Source organism: Eriocheir sinensis, chromosome 62, assembly GCF_024679095.1.
Source record: "Eriocheir sinensis breed Jianghai 21 chromosome 62, ASM2467909v1, whole genome shotgun sequence".
NCBI classification, from domain to species: Eukaryota; Metazoa; Arthropoda; class Malacostraca; order Decapoda; family Varunidae; genus Eriocheir; species Eriocheir sinensis.
Window position 1 is genome coordinate 4,938,534 of NC_066570.1, and position 15,000 is coordinate 4,953,533.

General features: G+C 42.7%; 1 protein-coding gene across 1 annotated transcript in view; it reads left to right on the top strand.

Moving 5' to 3' along the window:
• The window catches only part of LOC126986550 (uncharacterized), a 136,381-nt gene extending 126,022 nt beyond the window's left edge, over positions 1–10,359 (top strand). The window contains exons 3-4 of the mRNA XM_050842818.1: positions 6,987–7,184; positions 10,343–10,359. Of these exons, the coding sequence (XP_050698775.1) occupies positions 6,987–7,184; positions 10,343–10,359 (215 nt within the window). The remainder of the gene's footprint in view (positions 1–6,986; positions 7,185–10,342) is intronic.
• Positions 10,360–15,000: the final 4,641 nt, after the last annotated feature.

Here is a 15,000-nt window from a genome sequence, read left to right on the forward strand (position 1 = left end):
TGACTGAAGATCGACGGAAAATTTGCCCAATGTAATAGCCCCTTTATGGGACAGCACTAAAGGCAGAGAGGTTGTTAATTCTCACGTTATGAAGTTTACATAAAAAAAAGTCTCCATTATACATATTTTGCTTTTCTATCTATTTATTGTGATGGTGAGGAGGAGTCTTATACGCGTCTAACAGTAATGGAACAGACCTAACGACTATGGGCTTGTTAATTCTTACGTTGGAAAGTTTATATGAAAAAAGTGTCCATTATTAAATTTTATATCTGCTGTGATGCTGAAGTAATACATGGCTGTTTGGTTTATAATTCCTTTTAATTGCAATACTATTCACTTTCACACGACTATACTGAGAGGTTGTATTTAAGGAAGGTAAAAAAATATGAGTGAATGGGGGAGACAGACTACATGAAATAAGTGTTCAGCTCATTCTTATTTATATCCATTTGTTTTGAGTCTGAAGAAATAGTGGAGTCCATTTGAATTATATCCCTAATAACAGTAATATTCAGAAAGGTTACACTGAGGAAGGTAAATGGTATGAGAGAGCGGCAAGGGGAGACAGATGAAAGTTAACGTGAAAATAAGGCCCTATTATATTTTGTTTTTATATATATTTGTTGTGGTGCTGAGGAAATGATGGAGTTGTTTGGATTTGCTTAATTATAGTACTGTTTATCATTCTTGAGAGAGAGAGAGAGAGAGAGAGAGAGAGAGAGAGAGAGAGAGAGAGAGAGAGAGAGAGAGAGAGAGAGAGAGAGAGAGAGAGAGAGAGAGAGAGAGAGAGAGAGAGAGAGAGAGAGAGAGAGAGAGAGAGAGAGAGAGAGAGAGAGAGAGAGAAGGGTGGAGTCAGGAGATAGAGATAAACAAAAATAGGAAACGGAAAGGAAGAGGAAGTAGGAAAAAATAAAGAGGAAGAAAAGAGGAAGAATTGAAAGATAAGAGGAAGAGGAAATAAAAGAAGGTAAACATATTTCAGACGGAAGAAAAATACATATACAATTAAAGAAGATGAAAGGAAGGAAAAGGAGTATGAAAGAGGAAGGAAGAGGAGGAGGAGGAAGCGGTGAGGGAGGAAGAGAGTGAAGGAGGTAAAACGGGATGATGCATGAAGGAGTGAAGGAAGATAACGGGAGGAGGGAGGAGGAGAGGAAACGGTAGCTGTAGAAGGAAAGGGAGGAGGAGGAAGAGGAAGTAGAAAGAGGGGGAGGAGGAGGAGGAGGAAGGGGAGGGTAGCAGTAGAAGGAAAAGCAAATATAGAGGGAGGGAGAGGAGGAAAGAATGATAAAGAGGGAAAGTGGAGGAGATGGGGAGGAAAGGAGGAAAACGAGGAGGAAGAAAGGAAGGAGATAAGGAAGAAAGAGTAGAGGAGGAGGAGGAGGAGGTGGGTAGGGAGCAGGGTAGGGACAGGAGGAAGGGAGGTGGAGGAGGAGGAGGAAAGGAATGAGAAGTTAACTAGAGGAGAGTGAGAGGGAGGAGGTAAAGGCAAGGGAGGTAACGGAAGGAGGAGGAGGAGGAAGACGAGGAGGAGGAGGAGGAGGAGGAGGCTAGCGGGAGATGAGTTGAGTAGGTCAGAGAACACAGGTGTCTCAAGACCTGCTATTACCCGACTCTTACCTGCCCCTGTTCGCTGCCTCCTTCTCCTCCTCCTCCTCCTCTTCCTCCTCCTCCTCCTCCTCTCTATTCTTTTCTCCCTTTCAGTAGCGTGTTATATCAATGTTCTCTCTCTCTCTCTCTCTCTCTCTCTCTCTCTCTCTCTCTCTCTCTCCATCTATCTGTTTATCTATTTGTTTATGTGTCTGTGTTTTGCATCGCGCTCTCGTCACGGACTTTACTTGTGAAACTTTAGAGCGGGATGCTGTCACGTTGTTTCTAGTGCATATCAGTCAATATAATTTTCTATGATAATTTTACGCAACGGTGAGCTTTCTTTCATTCCCCTTGCATTTCATTTGTACTGTTTTATTATTTTTCATTTTCCTTTATGCATCTCTCTTAATGAGATAACAACGTTTACTTTCATTCTCTCATTCTTATTCTCTCATTCTTATTCTCTCATTCTCATTCTCTCTCATTCTCATTCTCAAATATGTCAGTTACTATGATCTCAAAAAACAGAGGCAGCTTCCAGTCTGTTTTTCGTTTTCATTAAATTCCACATTCTTTCCTTACACTCACTCCTCATAAGCATACTTCCTGGAAACATTATTAACAGAAAATTAATATGTTAGGTGTAGCCATTTACGAGCATAAGTGGTTCTTGGAAAGCTCGCGAGGAACGGCGTCTGGTCTGGCATATTGATTGTGTTGGAACAGATCATAAGGGAATGGAAATCTTGTAATATGTTTCTTATGTATTAAACTTGTTCTTTCTTTTCCATTTTCATATTTCCATAGGTTTCTCTTCTCCTCTCTCATTTTTTATTCATTTTAATATTGTTTTTAATTTTTTGTTATTTTCTTTTCTTATTTTTTTCTCTATTCATTTTTTTCAACTTGATCTTTCTTTTCAACTTTTTTTTAACTTGATCTTTCTTTTCCATTTTCATATTTTCATAAGTTTCTCTTCTTTCTCATTTTTTATTAATTTTTATATATATATTTTTTTTTGTTATTTTCTTTTCTTATTTTTCTCTCTTCTCTTTTTTTCCCTCTCCATTTGCATTCCTCTTGTCCTCCTTTCCATTACCTTTCACTTTCCTAGCCTACCTATTTCTCTTTTTCTTCTTTTTATTTATTTATTTCTTCCACCTCTTCCGTTTGTCTTTATTCTTCACTCATTCATTTCCTTCCATTATTTTTCATCTCTTTACTCTCCCTATTTTTTCTGTCCCTTTCTCCCTTTCCTCCCTTCTCCTTCCCTTCGTTCCACCGTCCCTCTCCCACTCCCTCCCTCCCTCCCTCTTACCTTCCCTCCCTCCAGGTAATAAAGTACCGTTAATCACAGGTGTTTTGAGCCTCATACCTGACTCTTGTATTGGCCTGCGCACGCACACACACACACACACACACACACACACACACACACACGTAAATATTGAATGGACGGTATTATATATAGAGAAAAGTACATTCGAGAGAGAGAGAGAGAGAGAGAGAGAGAGAGAGAGAGAGAATCAACAAACAATTATCATTACATATCTAATTAAGGAAGTTAGTGACTAGTGATATATAAGAAAATATAATACTTATTTCTCTCTCTCTCTCTCTCTCTCTCTCTCTTCCCATTAGTAATGACTGCTTGGCTTGCTTTCATTAATCTCCTTCCTGCGTTTTATCTCCTTCTCTCCTTCCTTCCCCATCATCAATATTTTACTAGTTAATCATCTCCTCTTTATTACCTCTCTCATTTCCTCCTCTTCCTCTTATTTCCTTCCCTGCAACCTCTAACTCCTCTTTTTCTTCGTTCCTTTTCCTTCTACTTTTTTTCCCCTTTCCCGCCCTCAGGAATTCATTGGTTAATATTTTTCCGTTCCTTATGTTTTCTTCTCTCCTCTTCTTTCATTTCCAGGATCTTTATCTCATTTGTCTTCTTTTCTCTTATTTTCCTGTTTTTTTTTATATTTTTTTCTCCCTTTTCAGTCACTAATATGTTGTAGGTATATCTGATTGCCTTCATTCTTTTTTATTTCCTTTCCTCTCTAAAATTTTACATCACCATCATTTCCTCTCTTTCTTCTCTTTCCATTCTCTTTTATCGCTTCCTTCCTTCCCTTTCCCATCACTAAAATTTTATAGGTTAACATGATTGCTATTTTGACCTTCCTTTCATCCCTCCATTTCTTCATCCTTTCCATTCTTCCTTTTTTTCCCAATCGCTTTCTACTCCCATTACCCTTCTACTCACCGGTCATCCCTGCCTATCCACGCACCCTTAATTTTCTCCTCATCTCTCTTTTTTTCTTTTCCTTATTATTTTTCATTCTTAACATGGTATCATCTACACTTCTTTACATCTATTCTTACTTATTCTTTACTATTCTTGCCGCCCTTGTTATCATCTCCTACACTCTACCTTCCTCTCCTTCACCTCTCTTCTTATTCCTTCTTTCTTATCGAGTTTTTTTCTTAATTTTTTTTACGTCTTCGCAGCCATAACAAAACGGAAGCGAATTACCATCAGCCTTCTGTGTAATGATAACGGATGCTGAGAGAGAGAGAGAGAGAGAGAGAGAGAGAGAGAGAGAGAGAGAGAGAGAGAGACTAGGCAATAACAAATGGTATGTAATTATATTGATAACACAGGCAGTACTTATTCTCTCTCTCTCTCTCTCTCTCTCTCTCTCTCTCTCTCTCTCTCTCTCTCTCTCTCTCTCTCTCTTCTCTGATTTGCTAAATAAGTTCTCTCGTTCATTCATTAATACTGGGCATCTTTGGCGGCATCTCTGCTACAAGGTTGTGATTGAAATGAGAAGAAGGGTCACGTCGAGGCGAAATGAGAAGAATGGTACGCCCAGAGGCTCACCAGGCCTATTGGGCCTTTCCTAGAGAGAGAGAGAGAGAGAGAGAGAGAGAGAGAGAGAGAGAGAGAGAGAGAGAGAGAGAGAGAGAGAGAGAGAGAGAGAGAGAGAGAGAGAGAGAGAGATGAAGATTAGCAGGTTGAGGTACTCTCGGGCAAACAGAATGAGTCAATAAAATAACAAGAGAATCTCAAAGAAGCACGTCACCCATGAAGACCCCCTCACCCCCCCTCCTCCTCCTCCCTCTCTTAGAAGGAACCACAGAAAACGTATCTTCTCAGGTGTGACTAGAGAAGAATGAATGCAGAGAAGAGGAAAGAGGAGATATGGAAGGAGGAGGAGGATAAGGAAAAAGAAGTAAAAGAAAATGAGAAAATAGGAACGGAGTAGTGTAAATAAAAGGAATGGAATAAATAGAAGAGAGTAGAAAAGAAGCATACAGAGAAATATATGAAGTTAAATATAGTTTCAACAGGGAGAGAGAATGGAAGGACTTCGTAAAATAGAATTCAAACAAAGGAAATGAAAGGAATATAGCAGAGAACAAGTTTAGGATTAATATATGGAAAATTCAATGGCAATATGTGCTCCATCACTTTTCCTTCATTTTTTTTTTATCGACGGTATATTAAACAAAAGAAACGGGAGAAAGAAAGAGAGCAGAAGAGAGTACAGGTTTAAGGTTCAACAGATAGCAAAATAAACGACAATACTAATAATCACCCCAAGTTTCGCTCTTTATATTTTATCGACGGTTTATCAAGATCACGTAACAGGGTCCGCCAACGTAGTCTTTCCTTTGTTTAATTGATGTGGATACGAGGCGGGAAGGTCAGGTGTTGGGCCGTGTTTGGGCAGGTGTGTGTGAGGGAGGGGAAGGGAGGGAAGAGGGAAGGGGGAAAGGGAACGAAGAAGAATGGGGAATAGGAAGGAATGGAGGGGAGAGAGGAAGGGGAAGAGGTAATGGGGTAGAGGGAGAGGAAGGAGGGAGAGAGAAAAAGAGGAATGGGGAATAGGAAGGAAGAGAGAGAGGGAAAGGGAGGGAAGGGAAATGGGAAGAGCAGGAGGAAGAGGGGGGGGGGTATCACTCTCATTCACACACACACACACACACACACACACACACACACACACACACACACACCTTTGAGGCAACCAGTCATCCATACCACCCACCTGCCGCTCAACCGCCCTGTTTTCTCTTTCAAACACACACACACACACACACACACACACACACACACACACACACACACACACACACACACACACCAACATAATGACCATATCTCTACCGTTCCATAACACCAGCTTCATCTTATAATACCTGTCACTCGAATCTGACGTGTTTTTTTTCTTTTATCGTGAAAATATATAATAAATACCATCTGCAAAAAATAAACAGTGCGATAAAAAGTCTGGAAAGTACATCAGCTATTTCTAAAGGTCAAAGGGGGGGTCAGTCAGGTTCTAATGAGTGTTTTTTTAGGCTCATGGTACAGAAGAAGGGTCAAACTACCACCAGGGTCATAAAACTACCCCTGGAAATGCTCACAACTCCTACGATAGCCTTGTCAATTATGTGTTCTTAGGGGGCGATATATCTTTTAATACGACTCTAAGTTACTATGTCTTCCTTTACTCTACGGATCGCATTTTTTCATTAACGCTGACCTTTGCACTCTATTTTTCAGTTACTATATATTTATGTAAGAATATATAAGAGAGTGGGGAAAAGAGATACAAGAATGGGAAGTAATTTAGAGGATGAGGAAAAAACTTTATAGAAGATGGTAACTAAGTCTGACTCCCTTCCTCTCCCCCATAACTGACTCTCTTCCTTCCTCTTCTTCCTCTCCCCGCAGTTTATTCCTTCCCTTTCTCCCCCTTCTCTCCCTACAATTCACTCCCTCTCCTCATAACTGACTCTCTTCCTTCCTCTTCTTCCTCTCCCCGCAGTTTATTCCTTCCCTTTCTCCCCTTTTCTCCCTACAATTCACTCCCTTCCACTACCCCATAATTGACTCTCTTCCTTCCTCTTCTTCCTCTCCCCGCAGTTTATTCCTTCCCTTTCTCCCCTTCTCTCCCTACAATTCACTCCCTTTCCTCATAAGTGACTCTCTTCCTTCCTCTTCTTCCTCTCCCCGCAGTTTATTCCTTCCCTTTCTCCCCTTCTCTCCCTACAATTCACTCCCTCTCCTCATAACTGACTCTCTTCCTTCCTCTTCTTCCTCTCCCCGCAGTTTATTCCTTCCCTTTCTCCCTTTCTCTCCCTACAATTCACTCCCTCTCCTCATAAGTGACTCTCTTCCTTCCTCTTCTTCCTCTCCCCGCAGTTTATTCCTTCCCTTTCTCCCCCTTCTCTCCCTACAATTCACTCCCTTTCCTCATAATTGACTCTCTTCCTTCCTCTTCTTCCTCTCCCCGCAGTTTATTCCTTCCCCTTTCTCCCCCTTCTCTCCCTACAATTCACTCCCTTCCATTCTCTCCCCACAACTCACTCCCTTTCTCCCCCCGCAGTTCACGAGGGTCTACTGGGCTGCAGCTTCGGGCACGGGGAGTGTGTCAAACCCCACCCCAACACACACACCCACGGTCACGCCCACGGCAGCCCCCACGCCCACAGCCACACCCACGCCCACGCCCTCGCCCACGGTCACGTCCCTCTGTCCGCCAGCCCGCCGCTCCGACACCTCCACCTCAGGGCGCGATCTTACGGTAGGTTGTAATGCGTTTTTCTAGTTTGTGTCGTAGATAAGGTAAGATTTTTGGCTTTCTTTTGTTAGTAATTCCAATGCCTCCCACCCGCCACCCCGTCCCTTGAAAAAAAAGCCTTAGAAATACTGCTCTGATGAGGGTGATACAGGAAAAAAGAAGTAGAAGAAGAAGAAGAAGAAGTAAAGAGAATATCAATGTACTTTAAGATTTGTCATTAGACTCCCCTGTTGTTTGTTGTTGATGTTGTTGAAAGATTTTGTCTCCGCGGAGGGACGGAAGAGTTATTAATGTCGTGTCCAGGACGGATTAAGAAAAGAAGTAAAGCTGAAAGTGACGCCAGAGGAAGGAAAGAAATACTGATTGATTCCTGTTGGTTTATGTGGTTATTTACGTCAAGTTTTATCTCCTTTAAGTGGGTCAAATTCTTTTTAGGACTCGTGTTTCTCAGGAGTTCTTTGTCTTTCAATGTACACACCTTCTCTTCCCTTCTCCTCCTCCCCCTTTCTTCCCTCCTCCTTCCCTTCTGCCCTCCATTTTAGACCACCCATTCACCATTTCCTCCCTTCCTCCCTCCCTTTTTCCTCCCTTCCCTTTCTCTCTCCCTTCATTTACTGTTCCTCCGTTTTGCTGTCCCTCTCTCTCTCTCTCCTTTTCTCCCTTCCTTTTCCTTTTGTTTCCTTTATTTTATCCAGTTTTATCTTTCTCCTCATCCTTGGCCGGTCCTGTCTTTTCCTTCTCTTTGCTTCCCTTCCTTCCTCCCTCTTTTCTTTCTCATAAGCAGGTCTTGGTGCGAGAGGGACTTGGGGGTCTTAGTGAGCTCTGATCTCCGTCCAAGGGCACAATGCATTCAAGCTAGAAATCGAGCAAATAGGGTACTGGGATTCATTTCAAGGAGCGTAAGCAACAGAAGCGCCGAGGTCTCCCTCAAACTATATTTAGCATTAGTTAGACCTCATCTTGACTATGCGGTTCAGTTCTGGTCACCTTACTATAGAATAGATATCATGATGTTAGAATCGGTGCAGAGGAGGATGACTAAGATGATTCAGGGGTTGAGAAACTTGCCATACGAGGAAAGACTCAAACAGTTAAACTTGCATTCTCTAGAAAGGCGAAGGGTGCGTGGAGACATGATGGAGGTTTATAAATGGATGAAGGGCTTTAATAAGGGAGACATTCATAAGGTTTTGTTGGTAAGAGAACCGGGTAGGACACGAAGTAATGGGTTTAAACTGGATAAATTCAGATTCAACAGGGACATAGGCAAAAATTGGTTTACTAACAGGGTGGTGGATGAGTGGAATAGGCTTAGCAGTCATGTGGTGAGTGCCAATACAATTGTCACATTCAAAAATAGATTAGATAAATTCATGGACAGCGATATTAGGTGGGGTTAGATACACGGGAGCTTAGGGTCAAAGGAGCTGCCTTGTACCGCCCTACCGGCCTCTTGCAGACTCCTGCGTTCTTATGTTCTTATGTTCATCCTTTTTTTTTAATCAACTGTATAGCCAGAAGAGGAAGACGGTCAGTGTAGAAGGTACTGTTGGGGGAAGAAGAAAAGCAACTGAAGTGTAGAGTTGTATGGTGTAGGTTCGTTAATATATTGTTTTGATGTAGTGGCAAGGAATAGGAAGTGGGTCGGTAGAAAAGATACAGCAGGGGGAAGAGGTAAGAGGGAAGGATAGTAAGAATGGGGATGATAAAAGTTGGGGAAAAAGGAAAGACAGCAGAAATGTAAAGTCAAATGGTGTAGGTTACATTAGTGATATTGTTCTGATGTATATACCAAGGTTGTCACGGTTGCAACGAGTCTCTCCTCAACACACCTGGGAAACATGGCAGGTGAAAATATCTAAGACCTCCCCGACAGTCCTTCGTTTTCTATGCTACACACCGATGCAACATTCCGCTCTGGTAGACTACGTTATGTTGTTCTTGGCGCCACGTTCGTTGTTTTGCGATTTTGTAGTGTAGGAAGTGTTCTGACGAGTTTCATGTGGAATGTATAGATGCGTAATGGCGTAGATGTAGGCCTATAAGAGGAATAACTATAATAAAGTTTCTCTCTCTCTCTCTCTCTCTCTCTCTCTCTCTCTCTCTCTCTCTCTCTCTCTCTCTCTCTCTCTCTCTCTCTCTCTCTCTCTCTCTCTCTCTCTCTCTCTCATTATGTAGCAAGAGGTGATTAGCCCTTGTATTAACATCATAAATAACCCCAATGACTTCCTTCCTCCCCTTAACAACACACACACACACACACACACACACACACACACACACACACACACTCGTTACTCCTGGTGTTAGCAAGGCAATGGTGGTCGAGCTGTGAGTCCGTTTTTCAGCAGGATGTTAGTTATTAGTCTCAGCCAAGCCAGATAGATGGGCAGGGAAGCAGCCTTTTGCCAGCTTGTTTTTCGTTGTTTTGGTGAATGCCTGTAAAAAAAAAAAAGTATAAATATCCCGGAAATTGAGGCATATGCTTTAGTCTCGTGTGGGGAGCCTTTCCATTCATTGTGTATATGTTCCTTAACGCGTGATCTCTTTCAAAATTATCACTTATCAGGATTAAGACTTTCCTGTAAAATTCATCCGATGTATCAAAATGTATTATAATCTTGACAGAATAAGTTTATCAATCCTTTTTGCGACAATGTTTCTTTACCTCAATTCAGTTTTTCAGATTTCTTTTACTCCGGTGTGATTTAATGGTATATTGCGTACGAAATGGCGACTATACCCTTCTTTCTTTCTAGCATGTTCGTTGCCCTCGTTGTTACTTGATGACTGGCGAGTAGGGATCAATAACGCGAGGGACGCTATTACACTGGCCTAATTTTCTGTGGATCTCAGTCAAACCACGATTTCCGCTGGCGTGGTTTTCATATTTCCGTGGTTTTCTGACGTGTCCACGATCTTCCAAAGCTACGGTAGATTTCACTGAAGGACGACGGTATTACTCACCATCATCAGCAGCAATAACAAGAAACAAATGAGAACCACGCTAGAGGAAATCGTGGTTTGACTGAAGATCCACGGAAAATTTGCCCAGTGTAATAGACCCTTTACCTGTACATTCATCTCGGAAAGGCGTGACACAGAGGGAGCTTGCGACATCTATATGCCTTCTCGCATCACTTTTGGGCTCATATTTTCAGGTGATGTGACACCTTAGTATATTTATTCAAAAAAAGCTCTCATTTAAGTTGTATGGATTTCTGTAGGCGGTCTCGTGATCGGTAGTTTTTTTCTTTGTGTGTGGGGGGGGGAAAGATATTTAGGACAACCCAACGTGTCTTCTCAGTGGGCTTCAAAACAATCGCAACAAGAGCCCGATGCGTTTGAGAAAAGTACTCGAAAGTCGTAATATATCAAATAATTCGAGTGTTAGAGAAAGTCGTTTCCTTTCCTTGATCTTCAGACTTCTTCTTCTTCTTCCGCAGCATTATTATCCCGTTTCTATACGAGGTCACTGTTCTTGATGAGTCTCCTCCACCTAACCCTGTCCTCCGCCACTTCAAGGTCCAAGTTCTTCTCCCTGCCGTCCGTCACAATACAGTCCTTCCATCTCGTCCTGGGTCTTCCTCTCCTCCTTCTGCCACCCACTTCCATGTCCATTATCTGCCTTTCACAACTCCCTTCCTCTCTCCTCATGACATGACCAAACCATCTCAGTCTCGCTTCCTTTCCTTGATCTTCAGACACAAACTATTAATTAACTCGGTGAGACAACGAAGATCCTTGTACACGATTTGAGAGTTTATGTTAGCAGCAGCCTGTCTATTTTCTCCAGCCGATGACTGAAACGCCTTCAAGAGGGAATATCAGGACGCCTTTAAAAGCACTCCAATATGGCTGTCCTTACGCTTTTCGCTTTTTGTGGAACACCGACAAAATCTATCTACCTATCTATCTGTCCATCTATCTATCTTCTTATTTTCTACCTATCTATCTATCGATCTTTCTATGGACAATTTCCTGCATTTTTTTCTTTCCCTTGACTTCTCTCCTTTGCTGTAAGAAATTTTAAATATGGAGGGGCGCGGAGCAGCGAGCCGTGCGTCGGTCGTTTGGTGGCCGTGTCGCCCGTGTCACGGAGGGCCTTTTGTGGTCTGTCTCAGCGGCGGCGGGCAGACCCAGACCCCCCGTGCCCCAGGCAAGGCCAGGCCCCCTATACTTTGAAGCATTGTGGTCTGCTTTTATGTCTCTCTCTCTCTCTCTCTCTCTCTCTCTCTCTCTCTCTCTCTCTCTCTCTCTCTCTCTCTCTCTCTCTCTCTCTCTCTCTCTCTCTCTCTCTCTCTCTCTCTCTCTCTTCAAGGCCATCTCATAGTGAATACCGCATAACTGCATTGGAAAGCTGAACTCAATATCGGCGCACGCTTCATCTCTGCCGCGTGAGCCACTTTGCACACACACACACACACACACACACTTACTCCTCCTTCTCCTACCTGCCTAACACATTCTCGTTGTCTACCACTTATTTTCCTCCTATTATCTTCTCTATGTTCATCTGTCCATCCTCTCGCTCCCCTCTTCTCTTCCCTTTCTGCCTCTCACCTCTTCATTATCTACCAAATGTTATGTTGTTTTTTGTCCGCGTGTAACAGTCGGGCTCATTATCAGAGTTTTATTTCCTTTTTTTATCGTCCGCTTCATTTCCTCCTCCGTTAAATGTCTCCTTCCTGCTCCTCCTCTTCTTTTCTTTGGGGATTTTTTTTTTCTCTCTCTCGTTGCTTCCCACCACCGCTAGAGGTCACTGCCAACCGTGACCCCGTGAACTCTCTCTCTCTCTCTCTCTCTCTCTCTCTCTCTCTCTCTCTCTCTCTCTCTCTCTCTCTCTCTGCTCCATTCCATCTTTTTAGTTTTTTTTCGTTTTTTTTTTCCCATTTTTTTTTTTTTTTGTGTCGTGACTTCATTTAATTCTCTTCATGTCATTCACTTCCTATTCTGCGTGTCCTTCCTTGATACTTGCTGACCTTAGCCTCCTTTTTTTTTTTATGATTTTCTCACCGGGTATACTCCTCCTATTACCATATTCTTCTATCTCTCTTTTATATTTTCTAGTCTTTCTTTATTAGTGTTTTTTTTCCACTCTTTGGTTTGGTATTTCTTCCTCACTTTGTTTTCTGTATTTCGTCACTCATTGCTCCTCATCCTCTTCTTCCTCTCTGCTTGTTATTCTCTTTTTTTATAACTTTCTAGCAGTTTTCTTGTATTTTTCCCTCTATCTCTCATTGTCTTCCTTTCATCCTCTTCATACCCTCTCTCTCACTCTCTCATTTCTTCCTTCTTTTTTTCCCTTAACCTCCTTATCTCTCCTTCGGCTTTATTTCATCTCCCTCCCTTCCTTCATCTCTATTTTCCGCTTTATTTTCCTTCTCCTTTCTTTCTCCCCTTTTCTCCCCTCTCAGTGTCCTCTCTTTTTCCTTCCCCACTTTTCTCTCATCTTCCCTATTTTTTTTCTCTCCCTTTCTTTTCTCTTCCTACCGTTTTTCCTTCTTCCTTTCCTTTCCTTTTCTCTTCCGCCCCCGCTTTCACCTCTCCCTCCACCCCTTTTCTTTCTCTTCCCCCTTTCTATCTCCCTTCCCATCCCTTCTTTCTCTCCCTTCCCACTTTTCCATCTCCCTCTCCTCTCTCTCCCCACCTCTCTCCCTCTCTCTTTTCCACTCTCCCAAAATGTTATCTCTTCACCTTTTTTTTCATCTCCTTTCCTCTCCTTTCTCTCGCTCCCTCCTTTTTCTTTCCCCCTTCCCCTCCGTTATCTCTCCCTCCTTTGTCCCTCCACCTCCCTCCCCTCCCTGCCACTCTCCCACGCTTGGAGCTGCTGTCCATTGTTGTCAAGTCATTTTTTTTTCTTTTTTTTTTCACTGTAAACGTTCGGTGAGGTAAAAAAAATGTGTGATGCATAAAAGATTTCAGAGGAGCGAACACGAGGATGTGAAGTTTTATGTTTGGTCATATTGCTTTACATAGTGACGGTGATGGTGATGACGGTGGTTGTAGTTTATGGTTAGGAGAGTGTATGGTTATATGCGGGGATGGTAATGCGGTGTGGATGAGGTGGTGGTTGCATTGGTGGTGATGAAGGTGGTGGTGGAGGTGGTAAGGGGCAGTAGTTGTCAATTGGGTGTGATTGCAATGGTGGTGGTAGTGTTGGGTGTGGTGTTGACAGTGGTAATGATGGTGGTGATGGCAGTCGTCAGGTGGGTGTTATCGTAATAGTAGTAGTAGTGGTGGTGTTGAAGATTGGAGATGACAGTGGTAATGCAGCTGCTGTTGTTCTTGTGGTGGTGATGGGGGTGGTGATGTTGGTGGTGGTGTTGAAAGATGACAATGACAAAGATAACACGGCTGCTGTTATTGTGGTGGTGGTGGTGATGGAGGTGGTGGTGTTGGTGGTGTTGAAAGTTGGCAATGACAGTGGTAATGCAGCTGCTGTTATTGTGGTTGTCGTAGTGGTGGCGGTGGTGGTGGTGGGGGAGGTGGGTGTCGTCAGGGGGGGGGGGGGGCAGTGGGTGTCGTCAGGTGGGCTGGGTCAATTCTAGTGAGGGAGACGCCCAATTAACCTTGTGTTGGCGCGCACCTGTTGGCTGCCGCGGCATTACACGGCGCCTGTGACCTCGACTGAAGGGCCGCACACACACACACACACACACACACACACACACACACACACACACACACACACACACACACACACACACACACACACCTGCCTGCTTGCTCCCTTTACTGCTTTCCGACGTACCCGTTAATGACTTGTTTTTTTCCTCCGTGTCTGTCTTTACTTCGCTGTTTACCTTCTGTTTTTTTTCTAGTTCTTTTTTTCTTTTCTGTCGAGCTTATTATTGAACCAAGCTTATCATTAGACCAAAGCTTGTTTTTTAAATCGAACGTATCATTATAGCCGTTTGTGTTTGGTCCTATTTCGATTTTTTTGGTGTGTGTTTGTGTGTCTGATTGATCGCACCTCCACGCTCACCTGCTCAATTTAGTACACACCTGCTCCCCTGTTTGTTTGACCTGTTTAATCTGTTTGTCTCACCTGCTTGTTTCACCTGCTTGCGTCATCTGCTTGTTTTCTGCTTTGCTTGCCTCTCTACTTCATGTTATTTCCCTCCAGTGAGAATATTTTTTTCTTATTTTTGTGTCATTATTCTGCTTTTTTTTTCACTCACGGTTCTTTTTGTCCGAACTTGCTGATACAAATTCATCTTTATTACTTGTCATTATTTCCTGCTAACTTTCGTACCGTAACTTATTTTCATTCTTTCGGGTATTTCCTTATTTATCTTTCTTGTATGTGTCTCTCAGTTCTCCTTTACTGCTTGCCACTATAACTTAAACTCACTCATTCCGGGTCTTATTTTATCGTGGTGTGTCTCTTTTTCTCTGCTAACTTTCGTACCTTTAACATATTTTCATTCTTTCAGGTATTTCTTTATTTATCTTCCTTGTATGTGTCTCTCATTTCTCCTTTACTGCTTGCCACTATAACTTAAACTCACTCATTCCGGGTCTTATTTCATTGTGGTGTGTTTCCTTTTCTCTGCTAACTTTCGTACCTTTAACATATTTTCATACTTTCGGGTATTTCTTTATTTATCTTCCTTGCATGTGTTTTTCCGCTGCTCATCTCCGCCTCTCAATTCCTTTCCTTTACTGCGTCCCATTACAACCTCGGAGCTCACTACTCGCGTGTTTTATTCCCTTGTTTATGGTCTCTTCGCGCCTGTTCCTCCGCTCCACCGCTTCTGGTTACGCCTTGCCGGGTATTTAAACTTCCCTTTGATGTACACGACTCGGATTTTCA